The sequence below is a fragment of the Scyliorhinus canicula genome, chromosome 21 (assembly GCF_902713615.1).
Source record: "Scyliorhinus canicula chromosome 21, sScyCan1.1, whole genome shotgun sequence".
Classification (NCBI taxonomy): Eukaryota; Metazoa; Chordata; class Chondrichthyes; order Carcharhiniformes; family Scyliorhinidae; genus Scyliorhinus; species Scyliorhinus canicula.
The window spans coordinates 5,492,872-5,505,862 of record NC_052166.1 but is presented as its reverse complement, the minus strand read 5'-3'; the positions used below and the strand labels follow the sequence as shown (position 1 = coordinate 5,505,862).

Here is a 12,991-nt window from a genome sequence, read left to right as displayed (position 1 = left end):
CCCACACATACACGCCACCCTGAATTGGTCAGAATCCTGGAGCTCCCTACCGAACAGCACTGTGGGTGAACCTACACCACACAGACCCCATTATAGAACCCTCACAGTGTAGGAGTACGACATCCGGACCATTGAATCTGCACCGAGCCTGGGAAAGAACAGCCCGCCTGGGCCCCCCCACCCATCTCCCCGCCCTACCCATCTCCCCGCCCCACCCATCTCCCCGCCCTACCCACCGCGAGGAAAGAGGGAGTGAAGAGACGGATCAACACAACGATGAGAGACAGGATGGTTGACGTGTTTTAATTCAGTCCTCCAGCATTTACCTGGTTAACAACTGCCCTGGTGAGGGGAGACAAGGTCACACATTAGTTTCCCCCCCCCCCCCCTCCCCTTTGGAAACCCAATTAACTCTCGCGAAACAGCCCCTCCGACGCCCTGGTACGCTGGTGGGGGGAGGGGAGGGGGAGGTAGGGAGCGCCTCCTGGCGACAGCCGCTCAAGGCTGCGAGGCAACAAACCCACTCGTTTACATATCGGAGGAATGTTAAGACGGAAAGGGGGTGGGGAGGGGAGGTGGGGGGTGGATGGACTCGATCGGCTGTCGTTCCGCCGAGGGGCATCCCGCTACTGCTCGTCCTCGCCGAAGACGTCGTTCTGTTTGCGCTTCATGTTCTCGAAGTCAAAGTCGGTCCCGCTCATGCGCTTGTAGATGTCCTTTATGTCGTTGCACGTGGTTTCGAAGTGGGTGGTCGCGTCGTAGGAGCGCGATACAAAAACCTGGAGTGGGGGGGGGGGGGGGGGGGGGGGGGGGGGGGGGAGAGAAATAACATCACATCAGAGACTTTAAAATGAAGATCAATGCTTCACAGCTCCAGGGTCCCAGGTTCGATTCCCGGCTGGGATACTGTCTGTGCGGAGTCTGCACGTCCTCCCCGTGTGTGCGTGGGTTTCCTCCGGGTGCTCCGGTTTCCTCCCACAGTCCAAAGATGTGCGGGTTAGGTGCATTGGCCAGGCTAAATTGCCCGTAGTGTCCTAAAAAAATAATGTTAATGGGGTTGTTGGGTTACTGGTATAGGGTGGATACGTGGGCTTGAGTAGGGTGATCATTGCTCGGCACAACATTGAGGGCCGAAGGGCCTGTTCTGTGCTGTACTGTTCTAATTCTAATATGCCAAACCGGCACGTCTGCAGGAACAGGAGGACCATTCAGCCCCTCTCCACCCTGTTACACAGGAACAGGAGGACCATTCAGCCCCTCTCCAGCCTGTTACACAGGAACAGGAGGACCATTCAGCCCCTCTCCAGCCTGTTACACAGGAACAGGAGGAGGCCATTCAGCCCCTCTCCAGCCTGTTACACAGGAACAGGAGGAGGCCCATTCAGCCCCTCTCCAGCCTGTTACACAGGAACAGGAGGAGGCCCATTCAGCCCCTCTCCAGCCTGTTACACAGGAACAGGAGGAGGACCATTCAGCCCCTCTCCAGCCTGTTACACAAGAACAGGAGGAGGCCCATTCAGCCCCTCTCGAGTCTGTTACACAGGAACAGGAGGAGGCACATTCAGCCCTTCGAGCCTGTTACACAGGAACAAGAGGAGGCCCCATTCAGCCTGTCTCGAGCCTGTTACACAGGGACTGGAGGTCTATTCAGGCTGCGCAAGTCCTCTTCCATTTGATACGATGTGTCTATCTGATCGGGGCCTCAACTCACGTTCGTGTCCGTCTCTCACCCTCCACCCATAACATTCGACCCCCTCATCGATCAGAAATCTCTCTAACTCGGCCTTCAGTAAGCCACAGCCCCCACTGCTGTCTGGATAGATATCCTCATGGCTATTGCTAATATTGTAAAAACGGAACACCCATGTCTGTCTGTGGAATGAAAGAAGCCACTTGGATGTTTCAGGGAAACCTGCACCTCGTTATCCAAGAAGAGCTACTAACTATCATCCCTGAGCTGCAAAGGCCAGTTTTACAAAGGCCATCTGCATTTCAGAACCCAGGCTGGCCAACAAGGACCCCTCCTTTCAGATTTTAACAATCTCGGGGAGCTAGAGGAGGGATGCACTCCTTTGTCAGGGTCGGTGAGGAGAGGTGGGAGTCATGTGACCTGGGCTTCTGGCTTGTGGAACCAGCAATATGGCTTTGCTGAACTTCTTTGCTCATTCTACTGTTTACGCAGCCTCCAGGTTGGACACCTGGCCCAATTTGCCTGCTCCTGCTGGAACCTCTGTACCATCACCGAAAAGACTCATTCATCTCTGCGTGCCAATCTCATCGTCTGAAGTCAACTCCACTGGAAAAGTGAATTATCCAGCATTGGTTTTCAACCTGCCCAGCTCTGAGAAGCTCGCTGGCTGATTCTGCGCAACATAGTTGAAACAAGATTCTTGATTTAAAAATTCTCAACCTTCTTTTCAAATCCTGCCACGGATTGGCTGCCCACAATCCCCATCACTAACCTCCTCCAGCCCCTACAACCCTCCCTATCTCTGTAACCTCCTCCAGCCCCTACAACCCTCCCTATCTCTGTAACCTCCTCCAGCCCCTACAACCCTCCCTATCTCTGTAACCTCCTCCAGCCCCTACAACCTTCCCTATCTCTGTAACCTCCTCCAGTCCCCTACAACCCTCCCTATCTCTGTAACCTCCTCCAGCCCCTACAACCCTCCCTATCTCTGTAACCTCCTCCTGCCCCTACAACCCTCCCTATCTCTGTAACCTCCTCCAGTCCCTACAACCCTCCCTATCTCTGTAACCTCCTCCAGCCCCTACACCCCTCCCTATCTCTGTAACCTCCTTCTGCCCCTACAACCCTCCCTATCTCTGTAACCTCATCCAGCCCCTACAACCCTCCCTATCTCTGTAACCTCCTCCAGCCCCTACAACCCTCCCTATGTAACCTCCTCCAGCCCCTACAACCCTCCCTATCTCTGTAACCTCCTCCAGCCCCTACAACCCTCCCTATCTCTGTAACCTCCTCCAGCCCCTACAACCCTCCCTATCTCTGTAACCTCCTCCAGCCCCTACAACCCTCCCTATCTCTGTAACCTCCTCCAGTCCCCTACAACCCTCCCTATCTCTGTAACCTCCTCCAGCCCCTACAACCCTCCCTATCTCTGTAACCTCCTCCTGCCCCTACAACCCTCCCTATCTCTGTAACCTCCTCCAGCCCCTACAACCCTCCCTATCTCTGTAACCTCCTCCAGCTCCTGCAACTCTCCCTATCTCTGTAACCTCCCCCAGCCCCTACAACCCTCCCTATCTCTGTAACCTCCCCCAGCTCCTACAACCCTCCCTATCTCTGTAACCTCCCCCAGCCCCTACAACCCTCCCTATCTCTGTAACCTCCTCCAGCCCCTACCACTCTCGCCATGTGTGAAGTCCTACAACACTCCGAGATCTCTGCGCTCCTCCAATTCTGGCCTCTTGAACATCCCCCTATTCCCGTCGCTCTATCATTGGTGGCTGTGCCTTCAGCTGCCTGGGGGCATGGGGCTAACCTCTAAAATAGCTCCCTAAACCTCTCTGTCTCTCTCTCTCTGACTCTTAAAGCCGCCATATAAATGTAGCTGCTGTTGCTGAGCATCAAGTCTGCAGCCCCAAGTTGTACCGTCGGCAGCATCCTGTGGCCGTCCAGAGTACTGCAGCAGCATTTGGATCTGGACACGGACAACAGCAACAGCCCTCCCCTCCCCTCCCGACGGGACCGAGAAATGGTCCATTTCTTAAAGGTGCTTCGCGAATCCAAATCTGACCATCGAGTCCATGCCGGCTCGTCTGTGGAGCAATCCCCGCTCCCCCCCCCCCCACCCTGGCAACGCTAATCCCCTCTTGAAATCATTCGCCGCCTCCCCTCGTACACAGCAAGATCCCACTCGCTGCATTAAAAAGCATATCTGAATTCTTCCTCGAGTCCCTTACTCGGAATCTGCTCAATCCACTTGTTTGGACCCCTGAAGGATTTTGTTAACTTCAGTTAAATCTCCCCTCGGCCTCCTCTGCTCCAAAGGCGATGACAACTCCATCCTCTTCAATCTTTCCACAAGGGTAAAATTACGCGTGGGTGGCAACATCCTGGTAAATTCCCTCCGCACCTTCCCTCGTGGGGGTCACATCCTTCCCGTCGCGCAGTGGGCGGGCAGGACTGGATTCAATACTGCGGCCTAGCGCGTGGTTTTATCCCGTTCCCAGTAATCATCCCAACGGCTCGCCTCCGGAACCTTCGAGAAACGGAGACGGAACATCCCAGGGGTCGATCCCCCCCCCCCCGGGGAAGGGGGAACCAAACTGGACGACCCAGGTCATTATTACCGTGGGATCTTCCTGTGCTCACAAAGTGGCGGTCGCCTTTCCCGAATAATTACAACAGCGACTGAGCTTCCAGAAGTTGGGAAATGAAACTCCTCCTTCCCTCGGGGGGGGAGGGGGGGGAGAGGAGTGTCAAAAAGGGGGGTCCCGGGTAGACAGACAGAGGAACGAGGTGGGGGGGAGGGGGAATGTGTGTGCCCGGTAGAACAACCCTGGTCCCACTCACCTGGCTCTCCGTCCCATCTTCGACTGGCTCATACAGGTCACTAATGGCAACGAATCTGGAGAATGGGGGGGGGGGGGTGGAGGAGGAGACAAACGTTTTCAGGTTAGCGGAAACATTCGCGGCTGCCCATGCGCGTCGGCCCAATCCTGAGGCAATCCTGCGCTGGCCCCCTTTGAGCGAGCTAACCCAACCAATCCCACAACCAATCTGCCCCCACCCACACCGCAGTCCGACCCTTCAACGTGATTCAATTCCCTCCCCACCTTGACGGCAAATCATCTCGCACCGTCCCCTTACCCAGTTACCGACCCCCCTACCAACATCCTCATTTACCCGATCAAAATTCTCTCTCGATTGTGAGCACCTCGATTAAATCACACCCCCCCCCCCCTTAACCTCCGCTCCGAGGAGAACAATCCCAGCTTCCTCCCAGTCTCCCTCTCTCCGCACTAGCTGGCACCCCCCCCCCCCCCCCCCCCACATGGCGATAACACTCTAAAATCAAGTCCAATCCCACCGAGAGAGATTTAGATGCAGTTGATGAAATCGGGAAGTATGAAGCCAGTTTCAGTCACCAGTCAGTCATCGGTTGCCGTATAAACAAACCCATCTGGTTCATCAACGTCCCCATTTGGGGGAAGGGAACTCTGCCCTCCTTACCCCGTCTGGCCTACCTGTGACTCCAGAACTCCCCACCCCCCCCTTACACATCAATGTTGCTGACTCCTAACTGTTCAAGGTATGTTAATTATATTGTTTGTTGTTTAAGATGCACATGAAGACCAGTGTTTAATTGTGTACTTTCATCTGTCAACTTGTTTAATTGATACACTCAAAAGAACCAAACCCCACTGACACATTTTTCTTTTAATGACATGCCTACCCTTTAAAGTTGTGTGCTCTGTCACAGTGCCCCCATTGTTTTACGTGCTAATTATTGTTTTATTGCCTAGTCCAAACAACTACAAAATAAGGGGCACCATTAACAATGTCTGCTCCTCCCCCTTCCGCGGTCATGTTTGTCGCTGGATGTCCCTGGAGAACAAGCAGGCAGTGCTCGGGCGCCGTAGAGGTCCTCCGTACACAGTGGGCACCACGGGGGACTGGACTATATCATCAACCCCGTTAATCACATTCTGGTTTGATGTTTTAAGTTTCGTTTTGCTATTTGCTCGGTGCAGTGTCCCTTTATTTGTCCCTTAAACCAAAGAGCACCAAAGGGTCCAGGCAGCGGGGGGGGGGAACATCCGAGCCAACTGTGCCCCCTGTGCCACAGCTATGTTCGCAGCCGGGTAGCCTTGGAGAAGGAGCACGCGGTGCCCACCGGCTCAATTGAAGCCTCCCGTACTCGGTGGGCACTGGGTTGTGTCCCGCCACCCCCCTCTCAATTGTTTATTGATTTTCGGTTTACAGTAAGAGTGTAAAATAGAGAATGCTATTCCGAAGGTCAGTGATGCCGCCCCCCCCCCCCCCCCCCCCTCGCACCGGCCGCCCAGAGATCAGGGGGTGGAGGGGGGGGGGGGGCATCAGTGACCTTCAGAATAGCATTTAATCACCTTAATTGGTTCATTTGACCTTTTTGTCCATTTGTCAAAGTCAATGGGAGTGCAAAGGGAGACGACGGGCATTGAGCACTTAAAAAGAGAGACTGCTGTAGGGGCAGCACGGTGGCACAGTGGTTAGCATTGCTGCCTACGGCGCTGAGGACCCAGGTTCGAATCCCGGCCCTGGGTCACTGTCCGTGTGGAGTTTGCACATTCTCCCAGTGTCTGCGTGGGTTTCACCCCCACAACCCAGAGATGTGCAGGGGAGGTAGATTGGCCACGCTAAATTGCCCCTTAATTGGAAAAAATAATTGGGTACTCAATTTATTTTAAAAAAGAGACTGCTGTGGTGGCTGGGGGGAGGGAGGGGGGTGCTGAGGCTTTGTTTAATAACAACGTACCTAGAGCACTTAGAAAGAGAGACTGCTGTTATGGTGTAGGTGGGAGGTGCTGGGGCTTGTTAATTATGTACCTAGTGTAAAAACCCGCACGGCGTGGGAATGATTGCCTTCCCTGTGGTCTTTGCGAAGTACGAGCTATCATTCTCTCTTCCCCCCCCCCCCCCCCCAAAAAGGCTGGTGATCTCTTTCAGCCTTTGTACAAAAGGTCATCCAGTCCAGAACAGGAACCCGGCAGAGATCTACCGGGCAGTGTAAATGTCGCGTGTAAATAAAATTACATTTATTACTCCCCTTATTAAAAATGGAGCACTTATAAAGAGAGACTGCTGTTCAAGTGTGTGTGTGTGTGTGTGTGTGGGGGGGGGGGGGTGTTGTGGAGGGGGAGAGCTGACCGGTGGTAATTTATACTGAGGATCATCACAATGTGGGAGATGGGGGGGGGGGGGGGGGGGGAGGTTGAGAAGAATACCTTCAGCTGGTACAAGAATTGAACCCACGCTGCTGGCCCTGCTGGGGCATTGTTTCATTAAATGTAAGGAACCTTTTAAATCCTTGTCTGATCCTAGTTTCCCTTTATGATCCCTGTCTTGCTGGATGCTTTTAAACTATAGATTTGTGAATAATACCCCCCCCCCCCCCCCCCAACTGCAAGCTGCTATTTGAACTGGCCCAAGGGGATGCCCCTCCGTGTAGTGGCAGGGTCCCGTGATGTAATTTTGATGGATTTAGTCGGAAGCCAATCGCCTCTTCTGGAATTCCCAGTCTTCGATTCTCGATTGTGATTGGTGGAGCCCTTCAGAAGTTCGTGGAAGGTTTCTGGGAAAAGGCGGCAGGTTCCATTTTGGCTTTCAGTCTTTGCTTCGACCTAGAAGGCAGCACACAGCAGGCCTGGACTCTATCACCTCTCTGCCTGCCGATTTAAGTGGCTTCCAGCCAGCCTGCAGAAGTCCCACTCAAAGTTAAAGCTGATCTCTCTCAGCGGAGGGCTTGCAACCGAATATCTTCCAGCTGGAATTGCACAGATCTGTGGGGAACCTTCTCTGCGCAAGCCCAAGTCAGTGGGTTCAAATCCCAGAGGAAGCATTACAGCCTGAGCGATCTAATTAGAGACAAATTTAGACGATCCAAACCAAGATTGCCAACTACAAAGACTACCACCTCAGCAGCAACGATTCATCTCAGCCGTTTCAATCCCCGTTATTCTTTAACCTTTTCTAGCCACACACAGTGTGTCCGTCTTGTATATGTCTGGGTGGATGGTGGGACGGGGTTTGGGGAACGGTTAGATTAGTAGACCATTGTTCTATTATGTCCATTACATGCTAATCTCTACTCGTTATAAATAAAGTTTTTTAATGTTTTACATACAAATCCGGTGCCTCAATGTCATTGGAGCAGTCTAGGAATAAAGATCTCAGGAAACCACATGAATTATTGGTTAATTCACCTATGTTGGGACCCTGGGGCCTGTGAGACGGGAATAGACCGCACACTAGCCCAGGGCGTCGTACTGGAAGTACCTAGAGCACTTACAAAGAGAGACTGCTGGGACACCAGGTTTGGTTGACAGGAACCAGACAGACGCATTGTTGCATTCCGTGAATAAACCCACCGTCAACAAAAGACAGACGTGACATCAAACTGCCCCGTGGAATGGCCCTGCAGCCGCGCTCATAATGGCTGCTCACCACCAGGGTCTGAAGGGGGCAACTGGGCAGGTCGGGGAGAAACAAAAGACGCCGCGTCCACATCCGGGAATGAAAGCGAAGCAAGATTTGTGGGTCAGCGTTCCCCCGAACCGCGACATCTCAGACCCCTCACTGAGCCCGGCATCCGGTGCAAAGACCCCGCGGTCCACTTACTTCTGGTCCACGGGTTCGAGAAGCTCCAAGGCCGGCTCGATCTCTCTCTCGGGCTCCGCAGTCTCCACTGTGGTGCTGACGATGGCGATATACTTGCCCTGGGCAGCGACGTTGTGTGCGTACGAGATCAAGCAGACATAAATATCTGGAGGGGGGGGCAGGAAGGGAACAAAACACTTTGTTAGATGGGCCTCAGTTAGAAGGTAAAGCCCCCGCGTCCCTCATTGGGAGGCCCGGACCCCCGAGGTCTGCCCAAGACAAGTTTCCTCCTCCATCCCATCGCAAAACATTTACAACCCACAACCAGGCCATTCGGCCCCTCTATTCTGTGCTGGTGATCCTGCCCCACACCTCCTCCTTCATCTCTACCTCACAAATCTATATTAATTTCTCCCTTGTGTATTTATCCAGCCTCTCCTCTCGAATACATCGACACGATTCACCTCAATCCGCCATTGGTCGATGAGAAAGTCTAGAATTCCGTCCCTACGCCGCTCCTCCTCTCCCCCTTTCAAACAATCTTTAAAAATGAGCTCCCTCTGACAGTGTGGTGCTCCCTCAGCACTGACCCTCCAACAGTGCGGCGCTCCCTCAGCACTGACCCTCCAACAGTGCGGCGCTCCCTCAGCACTGACCCTCCAACAGTGCGGCGCTCCCTCAGCACTGACCCTTCGACAGTGCGGCGCTCCCTCAGCACCGACCCCCCACGACAGGACGGCGTTCCCTCAGCACTGACCCTCCGACAGGGCAGCGCTCCCTCAGCACCGACCCGACCCCCCCCCCCCCCCCCCCCGGACAGGACAGCGCTCCCTCAGCACTGACCCCCCCCCCCCGGACAGGACAGCGCTCCCTCAGCACCGACCCCCCCCCCCGACAGTGCTGCGCTCCCTCAGCACTGACCCCATCTCAACTTCCTGCATTCAAGTCTGTACTGTGTGGGGGGGGGGGGGGGGGGTGCTCGAAGCTACAGCATCCTGACCAAGGGCAAACCCGCTAATCTCACTGAGCCGCAAACAGGTCCTTCCCCCGGATCAATGGGACTGCAGTTTCTCCCCCTCCACCCTCGCCTCAAAACGTGACCAGGGGCCCCCACTCCCCGAGATGCCATGGCACCGGTTGGATGTTGATCTGCGCGATCCCCTCACCCCGCCACCCACTCAGCTGTCTTGGCCCAGACTGCCCGCTGTCCCTCCAGGCCTCGGTCACGTGCCCGTGACGCCGAAGGCGGACCCCCCCTCCCCTTCACCTCCCCTCTCACCTGATTTTCTGTTGACTTGGTTCTGAGGGATGATGATCTGACAGGAGTTGGCATCGTTGGTATGCCTGATAGGATGGCTTAGGATGCAGATGACCCTGATAACCTGGCCGGCCTTCTGCACGCGCTCCGCCACGTAGCTGGGGTCACAGATCAGCTGCTTGCAACGGGCGACCTGTTGGCGGGAAGCGGATTTAAAAGAAAACACCACACCATTTTAAACGCATCATGTGATGAATGCAGCAATTTCAGATAAAGTCCTGGGTTAGTGTGTTTATAAGGGGGGAGGTGTGATGAATGCAGCAATTTCAGATAAAGTCCTGGGTTAGTGTGTTTATAAGGGGGGAGGTGTGATGAATGCAGCAATTTCAGATAAAGTCCTGGGTTAGTGTGCGAGACTGCTGCAGTCAGGTGTTATAAAAAAGAATCCCGATTTAAAAGGCAAATACGTTTTTTGGAGCCAGAGGTGCAATTAAAGCATCATAAAAGTTTGGGATGATGGATCTTTCTTTGGATTACAAAGTGGAGTATTTCATTAGCTACAAAGTGTTTGGTTGGAACTTGCAGGCGATGGGTGGTCCCCATGGTGTCTGCTGCCCTCATCCTGGGGGTTTGGGCGGTGCTGTCGATGGAAACTTGGCGAGTGGCTGCAGTGCATCTTGTAGACGGTACACACGGCTGCCGCTGTGTGCCGGTGGGTGGAGGGAGTGGGGTTGAGGTGCCTCGCTCCGCAGCTTGGCAAAGCCAACGTGGCCAGTTCCCCGTGCTCCTGGACACAGACTCACCTGCTGCTGGCATCTAAAAGTACCGGAGAACTACCGTTAGCCTTCACAAGGAACCCTCCGAACCCTGGACAATGGTGATCCAACCGCAGCCTCCTCTCCCAGACCAACCTCCCCAGCCTGGAAGGCAGCTTGCCAAGGCTTTCTCAGCCAGCGGACAGTCAGGGGTGGGCATCAAACCCCCGGCATAGCCAGTGACACACACATTCGGGGAAGGAATATTTGGGAACTCAAAATGATAAGAATGTGATATTTTTGAGTTTTGCTCTCCGAGGTCCCGGACCCTCGTTCTGCTGTCAGCACATTCTACTGTCGCTATTGGCACCTTCTGCGATCTTTAACAATACCATGAACACTTTGCCCTGTGTTCCATGACATCTTGGTCAAATCTCTCCCGAGTTCTCACCTATCCCAGGCGTTCCCTCAGCGCTGACCCTCCGACAGTGCGGCGCTACCTCAGTACTGACCCTCCGACAGGGCGGCACTCCCTCAGCACTGACCCTCCGACAGTGCGGCGCTACCTCAGGGCTGAACCTCCGACAGTGCGGCACTCCCTCAGCACTGAGCCTCCGACAGTGCGGCGCTCCCTCAGCGCTGACCCTCCGACAGTGCGGCACTCCCTCAGCACTGACCCTCCGACAGTGCGGCGCTCCCTCAGTGCCGACCCTCCGACAATGCGGCGCTCCCTCAGCACTGACCCTCCCACAGTGCGGCACTCCCTCAGCACTGACCCTCCAACAGTGTGGCGTTCCCTCAGTACTGACCCTCCGACAGTGCGGCGCTCCCTCAGTACTGACCCACCAACAGGGCGACACTTCCTCAGCGCTGACCCTACAACCGTGCGGAGCTTCCTCAGCGCTGACCGTCCGACAGGGCGGCGCTCCCTCAGCACTGACCCTCCAACAGGGCAGCACTCGCTCAGCACTGACCCTCCGACAGGGCGACGCTCCCTCAGCACTGACCCTCCGACAGTGCGGCACTCCCTCAGCATTGACCCTCCAACAGTGCGGAGCTCCCTCAGCATTGACCCTCCGACAGTGCGGCGCTCCCTCAGCACTGACCCTCCGACAGTGCGGCGCTCCCTCAGCACTGACCCTCCGACAGTGCGGCGTTCCCTCAGCACTGACCCACCGACAGTGCGGCGCTCCCTCAACACTGACCCTGCGACAGTGCGGCCCTCCCTCAGCACTGACCCTCCGACAGTGCGGCGTTCCCTCAGCACTGACCCACCGACAGTGCGGCGCTCCCTCAACACTGACCCTGCGACAGTGCGGCGCTCCCTCAGCACTGACCCTCCGACAGTGCGGTGCCTCCTCAGCACTGACCCTCCGACAGGGTGCCCATACCGGCCTGGGGAGCGATTGGGCCTGGATTGGGGGACTCGTGTCTGTGGAGCGGGGGGGCTGGAACCCATGACCTTCAGCCCCAGAGAGAAACCAGACCCGTTGACAAAGACAGCAGGGGAAGCACAACCGCCCCTCACATCGGGGTTCTAAATAATTCTGCAGATCCAGCCACGAGTCGGGACTTCCCATCGTTCAATAACTGGCTGCTCTGATCTTGCAGCTAAAGAGCGGCTGAAGACACCTCAATGACAAGGGGAGCAGACGCCAGCGTCATCTGGGGGGGGGGGGGGGGGGGGGGCTTTAGGTGCAAAGACCAAGAGTCCAAGCGCCCCACGAGCGATTGAAGGCGTTTATTTCCTTTACCTCTCCCTCGGACCTCACGCCAACCACTCGTCCGTTCTCAAAAACCAGTTCGTCCACCGGTTTATTCAGCATGTACGTACCTCCGTATATCGCACTGAGCCTGTGAGACAGAGACAGAGGCAAATAGAGAGAGAGAGAGACACAAAGAGCGTTAGGAGCTAAGCGAGGAAATCAACTGTGTATCACATCAGGAGGAACCAGCGCCGTACGGAGTGGTGGGACGTCAGTGCCCACCCTCAATGCAATCCAACCGACACCCCCAGGTCAGAGCTCATTCGCCCCATCGGGGCCTGTGCTAGCCCCTCAGAGATCAACTGATTAGGACAATACAGCACAGGAAAAGGCCCTTCGGCCCTCCGAGCCTGTACCGGACAGGATACCAACCTTGGCCAAAACCCTCAGCACTTCCCAGTGCCGTATCCCTCTATACCCACCCTAGCTTCCACAACCTCCCCTGGCAACGCATTCCAGGCACTCACCACCCTCTGCGTAAAAACAACTGCCTCGCACATCACGAAACCTTGCCTCACGTGCCTCTCGAGGTAGAGGATTCCTAATATTCGCCACCCTCTGAGCGACAGCCTTCCTCCCCATCTCACTCCTCAGTGGCCTTGCCCCTTATTCTGAAACTGTGTCCATCGCCCACCCCGCGCCATGAGTGACTCATGTCAGTGACTTATGGACATCCCGCTTCTAAATCTTGCCCCGTTTAAGAAGTACTCCGCCTCTCCGTTTTTACGACCAGAGTGGACAACTCCATGTTTTTTTCCACTTTATATTGCACCTGCCATGTTCTTGCCCACTCAGCCTGACTCAATCCCCTTCAAAGACTCTTTAAGTCCTCCTCACGACTCCCATTCCTACCTCGCTTTGCGTCAAGAGCATCCATATAGAACAGTGG

The 12,991-nt window shown here is 55.2% G+C and overlaps 1 protein-coding gene across 1 annotated transcript in view; it reads right to left on the bottom strand.

The window, feature by feature from the left end:
* Positions 1-277: 277 nt before the first annotated feature.
* The window catches only part of LOC119955905 (rab GDP dissociation inhibitor alpha), a 28,925-nt gene continuing 16,211 nt past the window's right edge, over positions 278-12,991 (bottom strand). The window contains exons 6-10 of the mRNA XM_038782563.1: positions 12,091-12,190; positions 9,603-9,774; positions 8,345-8,489; positions 4,538-4,592; positions 278-779 (exon numbers count right to left, since the gene is read on the bottom strand). Coding sequence (XP_038638491.1) covers positions 627-779; positions 4,538-4,592; positions 8,345-8,489; positions 9,603-9,774; positions 12,091-12,190 — 625 coding nt within the window. The 3' untranslated portion in view covers positions 278-626. The remainder of the gene's footprint in view (positions 780-4,537; positions 4,593-8,344; positions 8,490-9,602; positions 9,775-12,090; positions 12,191-12,991) is intronic.